This window comes from Aythya marila (assembly GCF_965140915.1).
Source record: "Aythya marila genome assembly, chromosome: 3".
Taxonomy (NCBI): domain Eukaryota; kingdom Metazoa; phylum Chordata; class Aves; order Anseriformes; family Anatidae; genus Aythya; species Aythya marila.
Window position 1 is genome coordinate 38,607,199 of NC_139044.1, and position 17,902 is coordinate 38,625,100.

Sequence of the window (17,902 nt, forward strand, 5' to 3'; positions counted from 1 at the left end):
CAGCCCGGCCCCGCCGGGACAGGGGCTGCTGCGGGGGTCGCCGCCGTCGTGAGGGGCTGGAAGGGTCGGGGCCCGGCCGGGGGGGTAAAAGGGGTGAGGGCTGTGAAATAGGTGGGATATTTCCCGTGTTCCTGGCGAGTGGGTTGATTTTCATAAAATGCCCGCCTGGGATAAAGTGATTCTGGTGTTACGTGGTGCTTCTAAAGTAGAAAAGAGTCAACTTCCCGAAAACTTGTTCATTTCTTCTTCCTCAGCATTTAAGCAGCTGTGCAGTTATATCTGCCTTTCCCTACTACAGCTAAACTTCCAGCTGCCTGGACCCACTCTATGGAGCAGCGTGGCAGGTGAATGTGCAAGCTGAGCTGCGTGTATCAGCTGTTAAGAAACAGCTTCACTTTTACGCTTCCAGTCTGATTTGCCTCATAAAGCAGTCTTTGAAAGATGAAGTTTTACCTTCTGTTTATATCACGTATGTTTCACATAGTGCAAGTGATCAGGAGTTTGGGATCTTCGTAAATTTCAGGGTGACTGCCAAGAAAAAGATTCGGACATCATGTGTTGGACTGCAAAATCTTTCATCCGAGGGCTGAGCTACAGTGTCAAATACTGCTCTAAGGACAACCATCTTCAAAAAATACGTCTCTATAGTAAATTAAAACAAAAAAAATGCCACATCCTGGACTGGTCAGGAAGCACTGTGCCACCTGGAAGCATCCTGCCATGGAGATTCTTTTCCTGCAAGGTATGAAGTTTACGTGCAACCTTAATGTCAACAGCCATCCTGATGCATCTGTTAAGGAAGCCAGCCATAGTTTTCAGAAGTCAAGGAAATATGTTCTTCCTAAAGGGTTTGAAGCAGAAGAATAAATACTAGGGTTTCACTTATGTTGAAAGACACATACTTCTGCTCAGCTTCCTGTACTGCTTTGATGTCAAGCTACATTTGGGTTGATTTTCCTGCTGTAGCAATTTGTAAAATAATAATGAAAGGATCTTCGAGAAAGATTGAGTTAAAGTGGCAGGAGGGAAAGATCAGCTAGTATCAAAAGTGTCCAAACTGGTGACACTAGGCCTAACCATGAGGTGGCTCAGAAAAACTTGGCCTTTTGTATCCTGATCAGTAAATCACATTTTATACCATATTGTAATATTAAAATATAATGACTTCTCACAATCATGTACACATTTGAAAAACTGTACTTTAAAAAGCACTTGTTTTTATTTCTCTAAATAGCTATTGTGTAAATCACTAGTAATGTATCACACAGTCATAAAATGGGCTGAAATAATTTCAGATCTTCTGCTCCTGTGTTTCTAATTAAGAATTTTCTAACAGTAGCAGAAAAATAAGTTTACTGCAGTATGCCCACCTGTAAACTGATTTATATGTGTAACACACATATGTGTAAACGCCATAAATGTCATGTTAAGACTGTTGCATTGGTTTATCTTAGACATACTTTCAGATGTCTGTGTAGTTGTTCAAAAATTGTTTTAAGTTAACAGTGTTTCTTCAAAGTTAACCCAAAGATTATGTTTGAAGTATTTGTTGTAACCCTCTTATTTTTAACCATAATGTAACATGTTGCTATGTCTGTGCCATCAGCATATACTAATGTTTCAAGGAAGGTACTTGACTTACCTTAACTAATTACAGAGTTCCCCTAGAGCTTTTTTAAGAGCTTTCATGGTTTGTTTGACATGTGCTTCTGATTTGATATGCTAGGCCTAGGGAACTCCTGGACTGAACTGGTAGTGAACACTCATGCTCTCATGAATGATGCAGTTTATGTTGCAGTTTATGTCTATAGGCAGCTTAGTAGTTGAAGCAGACATAGCCTGTGAAAGGAGAAGGAACTGCTGCTAATGTTCACATTTCAGATCTCAACCATTTGTGAGGACAAACCAGAAACAAGCCAACAGTTCTTGCTGCAAAGTAAGGATGGGTTATAAGTGTATACAGCTTTATAAGTTCAGAAACATATTACATAGAAAGTTATAAAATGCTCCTTCATGTGACCTATGCAGTGTTGCGTACTGTAATACATATTAAGCATAGTTTGACCAAATGACATTTTACAGTAAGCAAAAAGAATTAGCATTGTTCTAGCAATTTTAACACATTTTTCATGTTTTTACAAAGGACACAACTTTGTTGGCAATGAAGTAGCAGAATATAGCAGCTCATGGATTGTGCAAAACCAGATCCATGAGCTTATTCCTGATAAAAACTTGTTGCATAACCCTTATCAGTTCACTGCTTCACTTTGCTCTGCTCCTTATGGACATTTAGACTACCCCTTTAGAGGAGGTGAAGAAAGAATCAGAACGAGCTGCTAGGACTCCTAGCTACAGGGATAGGCAGCGTAGGGGCATTGCTATGTAGAAAAAGAAATAAGAAATAATACATTACGAAAGGAAAAAGGTGAAAAAAAAAACCACTCCTGAAGAAGAAAAAAATAATAGAATTCAATAAAGATAACTGAAAACTAGTTTTAGAACAAAACCAAACATACTTACATATAATCAGTTAAGAACATACATTAAAGTACCCTAAACTTGAAAAGGAAACCTCAGTAAATGTGTTAAGTAGAGTTCATTTAGAATGCATCCCTAAAATACCAGGAAGAATTGAAGGAATCCTTCCAACTGTGGTTGTTCTTTTTAATGGCTTGTACTATTGTAATAATGCAAAGTTGGTTTGTGGGTCTGTAGCTCAGGAAAGATCATTATTGCCTCAGTGTATTCATATTGGAGTACAAATTGCTGGCTTATAGCCTTTGTTTTCTTTCCTTATTTAGCAGGAAGGGACAGAAATCCCTTGCAAAAGAAAAAAAATAGCATCTATAACAACACCAGAGCTTTTGTACAAGGATCTTCTGAAATCAGAGCAGAAAAACTGGAATGAAATTTCAGGAAGATACAAAGCTATGGCAAAAAGAATTAAGAAAAAAATAGAAGAATTGCACAAGAAGTATACACTCAGTTCGGAAAGTCCACGGGTAAGTGGCAAAAAATACAAACATTTTCCATCGTTGCGTACAAATGGCAGTGAAGTCATTCGTGTTATAAAATGCTATTTCACTGGTTATGGTGGTAATTTCAACTATTGAATAGTTATGGATAGTAAAAGCATGTGTTTAGAACAGCTTGTCACTTTACGATAGTGTATTTGACCTTAATTTCACCATAGTCAAAGACAAAAAAAAGGTTCAACAACAATCTGATATTTGATAAAGAATATAAGACATTATAAATTAGAAGAGCAGGTACAGGTCATCTCAGCCATTGATTAAATTTAGAGCACGTTTAGGTTGCTTAAGTACACACTAATTTTGAAAGAACCTTTCTGATGCATGTAATTCCTTCTTTCCCCTCTTTCTGTTATGTGCTATTTTCTTTGATTTACATACAACTGTGCTGTACAGAACACTGAATATAGGTTTTCTAAGGTCATAATCTGGCTGTTGGACTTGAAACAAGTTTGTTTTGCATTGAACAGATTAAGGTTGGAGAGAGTGTGTACTTTGAGGAGAATGGATGCATATTTCTTTCAAAAGCAGATGATGGTAAGGGATTTCTCTTCCTAGCATGGTACAACTGTTAAAATAATTGTGCATGTATCATCAGCATACTTCTCTTATATTAAAGCTTAATTGCTCTTTAAAAAAAATTAAAAATTATAACATTCTTTAACAACTGATGAACAGTTCTAAAATCTTGACTCTGAAAAGGTGAGATGAAAAGAGTAAGGAAATAACATATACTGAAACTGAGGCAAGTTTCTAGAAAGGAAAGAGAAAAACCTCTTCTTCTCAGAGTCCTAATTTAAAGTTTTAAAAAAGGCCTATTTTATTTCAGAGAGGATGAAAAAAAAAAACCTGATTATTTTTAGTAAAACCACATACTATAGGTATCTGAACTTTAAAATTTAATACATTTTCTAGATGCCAGTATCTATACTTTTCAAATATTTGTTATACCAACAACACTTTGGGGAAGGGGAGGAGTGCAGTACTTATTTCGTTCATTTTTACAAACTGCATTTGCAGGTGTCTCACAAAACAAATACCTGGTTCCAGCAGTATGCTTATGAATACTGTGAGCAGACTTATTAAACATAGGTACTAACAAATACTGTTCATTTTGACATGCCTTAATTAAAGGATTTTTTTTATTTTTATTTTTTCATGTAGTAGATGAAGGAAATGTTCGTATTTTATTCAGTGCTGAAGATCTTGGCTTTGATGATGCCTTTATTCAACGGATCAGAATTTCACCAGATCAGAGATACATAGCTACCAGCTTAAAAAGTGAAAATTCTGAAGAAGCAACCTGTGTTGTTATGAAACTTGGTGATTTCCCTGTCGTGGAAAAAGTCATTCCAAATGTATTTAGTTTTGGTAAGCTGTATTTATAAATATCCTGTAGATCACTCACACCAACTTTCAAAGCATTTTTCTTAGTCTACATATAATAGGAGTAGTGCTTTATAAAAAGTAAGGAAGTAACATTTTTAGATTTAATCCTTACAGCTGTTGAACTATTTCTCATTTGAGAGATGTGTTCCTCCACACTGCAAAATTACAAGTTATTTGATATGAGTGAGTGACTCCTTTCATGATGCAAGTTTTCCTTCTTTATAAAAGCAAGCATTTATACATGTTTGAACACTCATGCACATCATTCTTTTTATTGAATTCAGTATGCTTCCTTAAAAATTTACTGACATAACTGTTTGCAATATAAGGATCTTTTTGAGCAATGTAGGTATTGAACTGAAATCACTGATAGCTGTAAGCACTTAGCTTAAAAGTATGCAAATACTAAGTACTACAAAGTGTTGGCTGGAATTTCAGGCAGACCCTAGGATGTGGGTCACCATTCAGAGCCCAATGAATTCAGTTAGGGCTTCAGTCAACTCTTTTAGCATAGGTGAGGGAGTTTTACATTGCTCTTGAAAACATGCAGAAGTAAACCTAAATGAAAGAGAAATCTTTTTTTTTTTTTTTTTTTAAATAGTATATTAAAGAATATAGCAAAAAGAGCGCAACAGATTATACAACGTTCAACAGCTTGAATTTTGGAGTTCGGTAGATGTCATCAAGGATATGTAGTGCAGTAAGGAGTTTGCCTGGCCAGGGCAAGAATTTACCATTCTAGGTAATTACCACATATGCAAGCACAGAAAACTGGAGTATTTTTATCTCAGGAGTACCCATGGGACATATACATCATTGTTTTCCTCTATATGCTTTCCCTGCAGCCACACGCAGCGGTGCAGAGCTCATATCCTCTATTGTCTGGGTGACTATTTAAATCTCTGCTGCCCTGTGCAGCTTTAAACATCCACATATCTCCTATTTTTCTGTTACCTCCAGGACCGTGACAGCATCAAGAGCTTCCTCTTCCTGGGCCCTGTTTTTTTTTTCTTCCCTTCACATGTTACGAGATACGTGGCGTTCAAAGAAAACATGGAAAAATCTTTTTGTGGCGTACCCCAGCCTCTGGAACGTAGAGGTGTTGTCTTCAGTTCCACATCAGTTGCAACCCACCTTTTTCAGAATGTTCATGGAGCTCTATTTTCTCTCAGCAATAGCATGTACTGTTCCCAGTTTGACATGCATTTGTCTTTTTTCCAGAATGGGTTACAAATGATGTTTTGTATTACACAAGTCAGAAGAACCTTAAATGCCAAGATGTGTTTATGACCACTTTCACTAAACAGAAGCATACTGAGCTGGTTTATACAGAGCAAGATGCAAGGTAATACCCATCTAAAATAAAATAAGTCCTTTGCATATTCTATGGTATTTAGTAAGTAAAATACAACTGGTTTGGAAAACATGTTCTTCTATACCACACTTCAAATGGTAGAAGACATGTTGAAGTTCTGTTCTGCTGTGCTATGTAAGTTTTGTTCAGTATTGCCGAATACAGTCTGAGAATGTACTTTTGTCTCCTCTTGATATGTGAACAGCAGTGATTTAACTTTTCTCTGTTACCTCACGAGTTCAGCTAAGATTATAAATGTCAAGGTCAGTCTCGGGTCAGGGTGTCCTTTAATGAGTATGTGACAGTTTCATACAGGATAAATCAGACTGGGGGTTTCATTTTGTTTTCTCTGCTATTGATGTCTGATACATCTTTTAAAAAACATAGAAGTTCAGGCTAATCCTTGCTCTGGGTAATGGATGAGCACAATCATTACAGCGTGCCCAGAGAGAGAACTATTGTTGACTGAATACCCTCTCAATAACCTTTCTTTAAGCAGTGGCTTCGGAAGACAAGAGGGCTCTTGCTGAATTGAGTGCATAACTCGTTTTTCGGCCAAGTAGCATTAAAATGACAGATTTGTACGGCATACTATAAATGTTTGTAAGTATTCTTAATTCAAGTAACATATTTAGTAAAGAAATTTCAACTATACATTCATCTGGAAAAAAAAATCTGCAATTGAGATGGAGTAAATCAGATCTTTTATTCCAGCTGTAGTTGTTGCATATTATTTTAAAATCAAGTTGCACTGGCTTGACATCTCCCCACAGGGAAACTGCTGGCATAATTTTGAAGGTCGTAGTCATTACAGTAAATCTACTAGAAACTTACTCTAAAGGTTCATGTGCTAGTACAGCTCATGACTGAACACACTTGTTTGTGGAGAAGGGCAAGACGGGCTTGTGCACTGCCACTAAGCAGTTCTGTTCTACATATCACCAACTCTTTTACTTGCAATCAGATATTTTTTTGTACAAGCTGACATTAGCTTGACTTCCTTAAAAAAAAAAAAAAGGCTAGATATATGTTTCGTATGTGATATGAAGGCCAGAGACCTTGGGGAGAACTGTAACCTGCATTTCAGATTGATTCTCTTAGAGTTAAGGTCAGCAGAGCCGGACTGTTGGAATTTCTACTGAAGGCAGTGCCACACTTGCCAAAATTTGTGTGGACTGGAGAGCTAGGAGGCTGATTCCTTGCAGACTTGAGAACCCCTGCTGTCTCTGTCCTCTTAAAAACATCAAGAGGGTGCAATTAGACAAAACAATTGTACCAAAATAAAATTGGAATTTCTCCACCTGCAAATAATTAAAGACACTGAAAATACTATCCAAAGCTTCCTTTCTTTCACCATTCAAATATTTTGAAGTCTAGAAGGATCATTATTGCAGTCTTGCATCTGATTTGTATAATGCAAAGTACAGTTCTCAACCCTGCAGTTTCTTCATGAAATCTCCTGAAGCTGTGTGTTGGACGTACTTTGTGTAGAAACATCCCATCTTAAAGATTAAAAATGACAAAGAAACTCTTAGGTCCCAAGCTGTGACATTTCAATTAATTTGTGTGACTTATTTAGAAATTTGAATCTGACTTGCAGCCTGAACTTGTTCAATATCCAGCCACTGGTTACCATTATTTCCTGTTTCTACATTTTAGAAGCATTTAAAACCAGTAGAGTTGCTAAGCAGTTCCTAGTTTCCAGCTTTATCACTTCAACACTGTCTGTCTTGTCTTATACAGACAGTATTGCTTTTTTTTCTTTTTTCCAAGTTGTCTTCTTGTCTTACTTCGGGGAAAGTTAAATCAGTAACAGGCTTTTTATCAATTTATCTTTATAAAAGCTCCTACTTTGCTGTTTCCACATGATGTTCTGTATCAATTTTAATTTAAGTTATTCTTTAGAACTTTTTTTTTCTGAAATAAGGTCACTAGCTCAATAGAAATTTCTGCATGAATTTTAAAGCATATACATCTGTGACCTTCCAATCCATATGACTGACACAAAAACCTGGATTAATTTGGGGAATAACTGAACTGCTTTCCCTGCAGACTTCAGGTTCCACATACAAAGTTGTTGGTTTTTGAGTGCTGAAATAAATGCTGCAGAAGTGGTTTTGGAACCAAGTGGTCTGGATTTTTTCCAGCCTACTTGTAGGCATGCCGTTTCTTACCTTGTAGCAGGAAGCCCATGATTCTGGATTAATTGATATAGTTTTTGATTATTAATCAGGTTTAAGCTTTATTATTATTATTATTGCTTACAGATTTTTTGTGGACATATACTGCACAAAAGATAGGCGTTTCCTCACTATCAACAGCAACAGCAAGACAACCTCAGAAGTTTGGCTGGTTGACTGTAGACATCCTTTTAAGTCACCTGTTCTTGTACAAGCACGAACAAAAGGTGTCATTTACCACATTGAGCACAGAAATGATGAGTTGTATATTCTCACTACATACGGAGAACCTGCAGAATATAAGGTAATCTTAACGGATAGTAAGAGTCGTAAGATTAATTCAGATGCCCGTTGCAGATGATAGAAATAGTAAGGCTGGGTTTTAACACTGTGCTTCACAGCTTACTGAAATAATTCAAGAGAATTACAAAGATTGCTGCGTGGATTCAAAAACTACAGTACTATCTGAGTCTTGCCTGTAGCATGCTGATTTCACTTTTAATTTCTTTGGAAATGTCAAGAAATGAGCATTCTTTACCAGTTATTTGCCCTCTTAAAATTTAAGTTTATCTCAATAACCAAATGATTTGCAGTGCCACTGGACACACTGAAAGCCCTTACAAGATTTGAGCTTCCTTTTGCAAATGTATTTAGATAGAAATTGTTCCATAAATTTACTTCTATCCATATCAGTTTTCCTAATCACATTAAAACGTTTCAAGTGGCAACTTTCCCTTGGTAACTAAGACTATACAACTTACTGAGAGGAAATGCCTTGCTGCTCAGATGGCAGCATTTTGTGTCCTCCTGTACGTAGTGCACTGCTGCGAAGTGCTGACTGCCAGACAGGGAACCTTCCATCAACACCATCCAACTTGCCCATTTTTGTGTACCAAATCAAGTCCGTACATGGTAGTATATAAGAGTATATCAAGTATATACATATATACACACTTCGGTGGTGTTACTTTTTTTTAAAGTATTTCCCTTTGAAGCAAAACCCTTTACTGAGGAAAACAGCTTGCTATGATCCTGTCTTCCTTACAAAACCTTTAACACCCATGTGACTGGAGGCTGAGCCAGTACAGGTGTTTTTTTTTTTTTTTTTTCCTTGTTTAATAAGGTTGGTTTATGCTGGATCAGCTAGTTGAACAAGTTCACCACTTGGGTTTAATAAGTAGTAGTTGTGCCAGTACAGAGCAAGCAGTGGAAATTCATAAGAAGGAGTGGAAAAGGCAGTCTTAGAGCAGACTGGATTTAGCCTTGTCACCTCCATAGTATAAACCTATTGCTTTGTGAAAGAAAGGTGGACTGGAGCTTTCAGGTGACCTCCCCAAGGACAATTAAAAGACATTTTAAACTTGAAAGGGGTAGGTTTCAGTAAGCATAACTAAGAATAATTATCTGTAGTTATTTTGATTTTTTTTTTTTCCCCTGTATTTAAAGATCAGACTGAACAGAAGCAAAAAAAAGAACTTCTGCCCTGCCTGCTATGTCTGTGCAGAGCCACTCCTTGCTCCCAAGCTCACTTTCAGCAAACTTTGGAAGGGGAGGCTGGAGAGACATCAGGTATGATAAGCAGAGGAAGTGAGAGAACCATGGCAGAAGGAGCTGAAAAAATGAGATTTAAACAGAGAGACTGCCTGCTTAGATGAATAGGCAGCAGAAGCAGCCTTCGTGGAAAACCCCTACCCTGCCCTCTCCCTTCCAGCATACTCGAAGTGTCTTAAAGCAACATAGTTCAATTGCAAATGGGGTTGTAAAAAATAATTGCCATCTGTCACACAGATCTCTCTTGCTATCAATATGTATGCAGTTACTGAATTGTTTTTCCATTCTGCCCAAGTAAAGGAAATTTAAAACCCTCCAGTTTTAGTCAGGAAGAAAAAAAAAACACACAATCTTTTCTAATTAAAATGTTGCACAAGATGAGCTGTATGTCTGTACGTCTCATAACTGTTACTATATCTTAGTAACACAAGGTTGTATTTTGTGTTTACAGTTGATGAAGGCACCAGTAAATTCCAGTGGCATGGAGAACTGGCAGCTAGTTTATGCACTGGAAGAGAAAACCAAGCTAATAGACTTGGAAATGTTCAGTGATCACTGTATTTTGTTCCTGCAGAATGCCGGTCATCTCTACTTAAATGTGATTTCTTTTGTTTCACATTCAGTTCAATCAATAAAGGTAAGTTTTAGCTTCCTCGGGCAACTTGGTCTTTTTCCAGCAGTACTTGATCACGGAATGGCTGAGGTTGGAAGGGACCTCTGCAGATCATCTAGTCCAACCACTAGTTCATCTAGTCCAGGGCCACTCGGAACACATCTCACAGGATCAATTTAATTCTTTTAAATATAAGATCATAAATCAAAAATATAAGATTATAAAGCAAAAGATAACTTTTACTGGGCTTATTTGTGGTTACAGTCATCAGCCCATGCAAGGAAGTAAGCCTGGCCCTCCCTGAGAAGACAGATCAGAACATTCAGAAGACAAATACGGTTGCTGGAATAATAAATGGGAAACCTGGGTATTGCAGTACAATTTATGGGGAGTATTTCTTCCTGTCTCTAGTTGTTGCTAAATACTTGTGGAATACAAATATGGTGACTTAATTAAAAACCATGGTTTCTGGAGACCACTTAGCTGAAATATTTGATTGATCTGTTTGCCTGAGAAATACTGTCTGAAGAACTTGCAAGTTTATTGCAACAAGCTACCAGTACTGGGTTCTATAAAACTGCTACAGAGAAAAGGTTTTTAACAGAGTGTACTCTACGGTCTCTGAAACCTTTCATTTTTGAAAATGGTCTTAGTTAATTTATTTATTCAGAGAGGGTCTGCAGTTACTCTGGAGAACTTTGACTTTAGCTGCCATTTCAGAAGTCTCTAGCACACTAACTCAAGTAAGCAGTGGCCTGGCAGAGGGTTTGACTATGTCCCCGCTGCTCTCAAAGAATGAATCTTGATTTCTTTTATTCTTAGTGGAGTTAAAAATCTTAAATACAATAGCAGTAAGTGTCTGAGGGTAAATGTGCCAGGAAAAGGTTTTGTTCTTCACAATGGCTGGCACTAAGAACAAAGTTAAGAGGCAGGGGTTTTCAGTGGCTTAACATTACTGAGCTAACTCACAGCAAAAGCCTAACAACTGACATGGACTTGGCTGTGTAACATGGTGAAGTACGACTGGAAATCAGAGGGGAAAGAGGATATAAAAATTAAAAACCATGTGGAACCGTTTCAAAGAATGTTTTAATTTTAAAAAATCTGCACTAATGTTCATTTCAAACTGGTTTTTAATTTGGATTTATTTTTCAATTTCACTAACAAACTTCATCCAATGGCCTTAGGTGAAAAGTTTACCAAAGTCTCGCACTTTATGACTGTTATATTACTGAATTTAAAAGAAATAAAGATTGGGCTACGTAGAAACTGAAGATAATTAGCTTGCTATTCAAAATCTTTTCCTCTGAAGGACACACTAAGCAGAATTTATAGAAGAAGCGTAAGGGTCTCACTTGAAATGCTGTGTTTTCTCAGCTGCCTGCGTGGGCCTGTGCATTTGAATTGGAATCCCATCCTGAACATACCACCAGCACTTGCTATTTTCAGCTCACCTCCCCAGTACACCCCCCTAAGCGTTTTGCATATTCATTTAAAGAAAATAATCTCATTGAACAAGCTGTGCAAGAGGTACCAATTATTACCAACTGTCACACTACACGTTTACTAGCTAAAAGCAAGGTAAGATTTTCCAGTCCTTTTCCCATTCCCTTTATTCTTCCCTTCCACCCCACCCTTTTATAGAAAATGCATTTGGCAGGGAATAGAGATTAAAAATGTAAAAGAGCATTTGGTGCTATACTTACTTACCAGTGGGTGTTTTCTTCAGTACTGTAGAGAAGAACAAGAAGGAGTCGTGATAAGATTTTTTCATTGATCTGGGCATGCTAGAGCAGATAACAGCACACGATGAGTCAAGAATCTTAGTACAGCGTAACTTAGACTCCCTAGCTGATGTATGGAATCACGTTCTCTATGATAAATGAGAAAAGTATGCCAGCAGTTGAAAAGGACACCCCACAACCATCTACACAGTATAGATCGAGAGAGTTTTAACAGCCTGCGTTTAAAAAATTGGTGATGTTAATAAAGAGTTTGTGCTGCAGTAAGTGGTAAACTATTTAGTTAATCATAGATATTCTTAGTGTTAAAGAGGAAAGGAAGACTTGGGTGCTTTGGTAGTTTAAAAACTCCTCAGGTGTTGCACTTAAATGAATTTTATATTCTGCATCCATAAGCCTACACAGCAGAGGTTCAGTCTCTTGCTTTATTTTTCAAGAGTGCTTTGTACAATCTAAGTGAAAAAAATTACTGTAATCAAAAAAAACACATTTTAAAATAAATAATTGAAGTTTTCATTGCCATGTGTCATTGAGATTTCTGAAATGTCCTTTATTGTAAAATACTCCTTCATTTCCAGGATGAAACTTTGGTGCCAATTACAGTTTTTCATAATACGAATTCGAAAGAGCTACACAGGAAACCACTTCTAGTTCATGTATACGGAGCTTATGGCATAGATTTGAACATGAGCTTTAAAGAAGAGAAGCTGTTGTTAATTGAAGCGGGTTGGATATTAGCATATTGCCATGTTAGGTAAGTCAAATAGAAATAACATAGAAATAAGATTTTCGTTTGTGGGAAATACAGATATTTCTTGATGTGCAACTGAAGAGATAGAGAAGTTTTTTCTCTGCTTAGCTATATCTTAAGTCTTCACGCTTTTCACCTCCATCTCTTTAGAATTTTTAAAAGCCCTTTAAAAAAATTGCTCTGGGAAGAAAATACACTTTTACAACTACATACTGTATTCAGGTTATTTAAATCAACAGTATGGTTGTGTATAAGTTTTAATCTTTTTGAAATTTCATTACTTTTCATCTCATCTTCACTCAAAAATATTTGATAACATGTTCAAATTGCAGTATATGTTACTGCCCTCTTCTTCTGTGGGCATTGTGTACTAATGTTCAGTGTGTGCCTTCTGAAAACCATTTGCCTTTCTACAGCAACAACTAAACATTTAAGCTGCCTCTGTTCTTCTGTTGAGTAAATCTTCTGTTTTTAGTTTAACTACGAACAAATTAGTTTTATAAAACCACTATATACAACAGACTTCACATTTTCATTGAGATAATTCATTAGGTAAAGAAAGGTAATAAAAGTATCACTTTAAGGAGGGGAAGGAAAGGGGAGAATGAACACGTTATAAATAATAGTTCCAAAACTAATTCAGCAAACAAATATATTCAGTATTGTGCAGTTTTTCCTCCCTGTAAGTATCCCTGTATCTTACAGTGCAAGTCAATCCTAGAGAGTACCAAAAATGAATTTTGGCAGACTAATCAGTTGATTGATTTTAAACTTGAAACCTGAATAAGGAAACTTTAGGTAGCTTAGAACTAAATTCATGGTTGTATGTAAAGGAATACAAGTAAATTTAGTTTTAAAAAAAATCTGTGAGTATTAAAAACAACAACAACAAAAAAAAAACCAGCAAACCACCATTTCCTGTAGTATTTGAAATTCACAGAAAGAAAAACTTACTGACACTCTCAAATTTTAAGCTGCACCAAAGAAATCCTGAGCATCTTGGCACGGAGCTAGGAAATAATATTCTTTCACTCTTGTTAATAAATCTAGTGATACCATTATAAGAAAGGAAAATGCTTTAGTTATCATTTTAATAATTTCCTGTATAAAAAGATAATATCATTATTTTATTTTGTACTGGCTACTTTGACAATGACATTTCCTAAAATGCTTTTTCTGCAAGTTCTGTGTCCTTGTGCTCTTGTGTCCTAGAACACCCTTATGCTGTTACATTTTCACGAGTCATGCAAGGATTTTTTTTTTGTTTGCAGGTTGTGTATTTTAGCTGTAAGGGAGGGTAAAGACAGGAACACAGAAAAGTTATTTGGAAAGGCAAACTATGTTTTTGCGATTCTGTGGCTGCTGCTGTCCTTTATTATCTGAAGCTTTGCTCTGTACTCTTTTTGAAAGAAACTCCCAACTTGAATTATTTTAAATTCCAGGGGTGGAGGAGAGCTAGGCCATAGCTGGCACAAAGATGGATGTCAGCATAACAAACTCAAAGGTCTCCATGACCTTAAGGCTTGCATCATGCTGCTGCACGAACTAGGATTTTCTCAGCCAAAATACACAGCACTAGCAGCTGCCAGTGCTGGAGGAGTTCTTGCAGGAGCCCTGTGCAACAGCAATCCAGAACTTATCAGAGCCATGGTTTTACAGGTAAGGTACTGTACTGCAGACATCTTACTCGTTATGATGTTAAACAAAAATACCAAACTAAAGAACATCTTGTTTTAAGAAAACTCTTTCAGAATTTGAAGTGTTCTAAATCTCGTTCCTCATTTGAAAAAGCCTTGACTTTTGAGCATTTGAAGTCTGGTGTCCTGTTTGCCAACTTTTTTTTTTTTTTTTAAATATTTTTTAAGGCTCCTTTCGTAGATGTTCTAAACACAATGATGAAAACTCATCTCCCACTGACAATTGAAGAACAAGAAGAATGGGGAAATCCATTAGCAGATGAAAAATGTATGAAGTATATCAAAAGCTACTGTCCTTACCACAATATTAAGCCACAGGTAAAGCTACCCATTCTGTGTGGAATACTACAGGAATAAACATGTAGCACTTGATAGGAAAATAATAGAGAACATAACTAGAATTAAAAAAATGTTTTACCTTTTCAAAGCTTTCTACCCCAGCATTTTAAAACTTAGCTGCTTCTTTGTGTTAAAATGAACCATTAATAAAAATATAAGCTATTTCAGTAATAATCTTAGCAATATTTGAGTCAGAGAGACTACTGGCATTAACCAAATGCCTTCCATTAAATAAGAGATTTCATAAGCTGGTTTTGTTACAGGACTGCCACATACTCTATCGTCTAACAAACCTCAGCATGTAAAATATGTTCTTCATTTTTGGGGGCTTTCTGCTGTTTTACTGCATTTTCCGTACTTTGCCAAAGCAGAAAGGAGGTATTTTCTACTGATTAAACATCCTTTAGAGGCAAACAGTGAAATAGAAAATGAGCTATTGCTTTGACATGGTTATATCAGAGGAAATCTGTGTTTGAGGAGGTGCTACCTGTGTTACATAGCTTCATAAAAAATCTTGCTAAATAAAAACAACTTGAAGTGTAAAAAGAGTTTGCAAAAGTAAATCTCAACTACTTCTGTTTAAGGCTTACCATTCCATGATTATTTGGGGGGGGGGGGGGGGGGGGGGGGGGGGAGAGAGAGGGGGTTGGGTGATAATCAGCATCAAGCAGTCACATATCAGACCTTTAACAGCAGAAATACAATGTTTTTGATTACCTTTTGCAGGCAGATGATCCCCTAATATTAATTAGTCATTTGTCAGACCAAAATACTTCTCCCATTTACTGATAAAAGTAAAATGTTTTCTCAGCTACAGGTAATTATGTAATAGATACATTTTATATGAACCATAACAAGTAGTACAGTAAGATATATGGAGAAAAACCTGCTCACTCAATTGAATAGAAAATCAGTTGTGATGTATCTAACCTTTTTTTTTTCAACAGTGTTATCCCTCAGTTTTTATAACGGCATATGAAAATGATCAGCGAATACCACTAACAGGAGTTATACAATATGTTCAGAAACTTCGGAAGGCTGCACTAGATCATGCCGGCAGAACAAAAAAGAAAGGTAAGATAAGAATATTACAGGCTCATGGACTTAACTAAAGCAGAATATTAGCAGTCATGTAATTAAACATTATAGATTGACTCCTCCTTAAATGAATTCATACATACAATATAATCCAGTATCCACCTTAGCTCAGAAGGAGAAAGCACATCTTTCCAAAGAGAGACAGAACATATACATTAAATACATAAACATTTTTCAAATACTTAGTTAACATAAATATAGTTCATCCAGCAAGCCCCTAAATAATCCTTTTTTCCCCCATTAAAGAATAACAGAAATGATTTCAGAACAGAAGGCAGAATAACATTTTATCCCTAAACAACTCACATCCCCCACTTACCTTTCCTTGTTCATTCAATGTCAAGTGATTGCTGGCTTCATTGTTCCAGGAAATTGGATCCCTAATATCATCTTAGACATCCAGGCAAATGGCAGTCATTGTGACTCATCTTGGGAGGATTCACTAAATGAGGTATGTTCCCTTTATTGTACACATCCATAACACAGTGTGGAGATTTTCCTCAATTAATACTTCAACCTCAGTAGTTCATGCAGTCATTGAATGTACGTTTGAAGTATTAAAAGAAAAAAAAATGTTGGAATTAAGGCTGCTCTTGAGTATTTACACAAAGGAATCAACAGCAGAGTAAAATTATTGAATCTCATTATGCCTTAAACCTCAAAATAGTGTTAAAATCCCACTGTAATATGCCAGGAGCTTTGAATGAAAGGTTCTAAGTTGTGCAAAACATTGTTCCAGCATGAGAAGTCTTGTACTATACAGTATTAAGAGCTTAATTTAGCCATACTGGTTTTTTTGTTTTTTTAATTTACTTACATATTCCTCATGAGTAAAATATATGATGGGTTTGGACTTTATATTTTGGAATGCATGATCTGTACAGTCAAAGGAAGCTACTACAATTAGGTTTCAGGGTTTTGCACTTTCTGCAAGTATGTATGCTAAAAGCAACAGACTGCCAAGACCTGCTGCATTGTTACTGGTGTCTCAGACTATCACAAGTTTTATTGCTGTTAATTTTCACAAATCCTAGCAAGTGTTAGTTATTGTGGCAGTTATTCCCAAATGAAGTTCAGGAGTAAAAGACTTACTTTGTTTCAGGGCAAGGTTTTGCTTAGCATCAGTGTAGGAAAGGAAGACTGGAATAGCTCTACAACAATCTGAAGCCTTATAGCACGAAGAGTTTTATTATTTTATAATAAAATATTTTCCTTGCTTTAGGTTGCAAGACAGCTTGCTTTTCTGAAAAAAGAACTTGAGGATGTGTGATATGCCTCCAACATTACATCAAATCCTGCAAATAGCTGATAAGCACATCAACTACCTGAAGAACTTGGTGTCAGATTTTTATTGATATGAAAGTGAACACCTTCTCCAGATGGATCTCTGCTCTTTGAGCATAAGCAGACCAGAAATTCAAAGGCAAAGTTGGGCGTGACATTGCTTTATAAATATACAAACTGAGCTAAATTTCTCCACCACCAAATGGTACAGAAGTACCTGCTTTTGTGTACAGTTCTGTTTATAAGCCAAGTGTATGTACAGCACTATACAAGTGGAGCAATAGTGCAAAACAGTGTGCTGAAAGCCTAACGTATAAAGACACACAATCTTTTATGGGCAGCATTTCTAGTCTAAGACCTCTCTTCCAAGACCAAATTTTACACAAGGCAGTAATTCTCCCACACAGTTGTATTTGATTAAAAAGTCTCAATAAGTTCTTCTAAAACTAATCCCCAGCTGTAGGCAGTGATGATTATTGCCCTTCCCAGCCACACAGCAGCCAGAGAGTGCTGATCACTTAGTGGGGCCAAACCAACTACAAAGGAAAAATGGACTCTTAAGAACAGGGATTTAGAAGTAGAACTCTTTCAGCTGAGAAGATCTGAAATCTTGCAATGGCCTTAACTAGCATGGTAAAGGAGGTGCCAAAGTCCTTCCAGAGGACAACACAAATGAATACCCCAGAAGGCAAGGCCAGAGTCTCTCCAGAGGAGAGAACAAAAAGAATGCTCCCATTGGAGCAGCTTGATGCATAGCTTTCATAATTTCTGAGCAAGGCATTCTTGCACAAGAGTGCTACTCATTGTTTGGGAAGACAGACGCATGGTACATATTCAGAGCTACTAAGAGCTGAGAGAAGAGGGGAAGAGGT

At 36.7% G+C, this 17,902-nt stretch overlaps 1 protein-coding gene across 1 annotated transcript; it reads left to right on the forward strand.

Annotated features, from left to right (window-relative positions):
• Nucleotides 1-111: 111 nt before the first annotated feature.
• Nucleotides 112-17,099, forward strand: PREPL (prolyl endopeptidase like). The gene is given in 16 exon segments (XM_082757385.1): nt 112-344; nt 485-575; nt 578-742; nt 2,805-3,002; nt 3,503-3,569; nt 4,197-4,403; nt 5,643-5,766; nt 8,043-8,259; nt 9,958-10,143; nt 11,497-11,700; nt 12,440-12,615; nt 14,055-14,271; nt 14,478-14,627; nt 15,596-15,722; nt 16,115-16,197; nt 16,969-17,099. Coding segments are annotated over 16 exon segments (2,277 nt in total). The 5' UTR covers nt 112-327; the 3' UTR covers nt 17,017-17,099.
• Nucleotides 17,100-17,902: the final 803 nt, after the last annotated feature.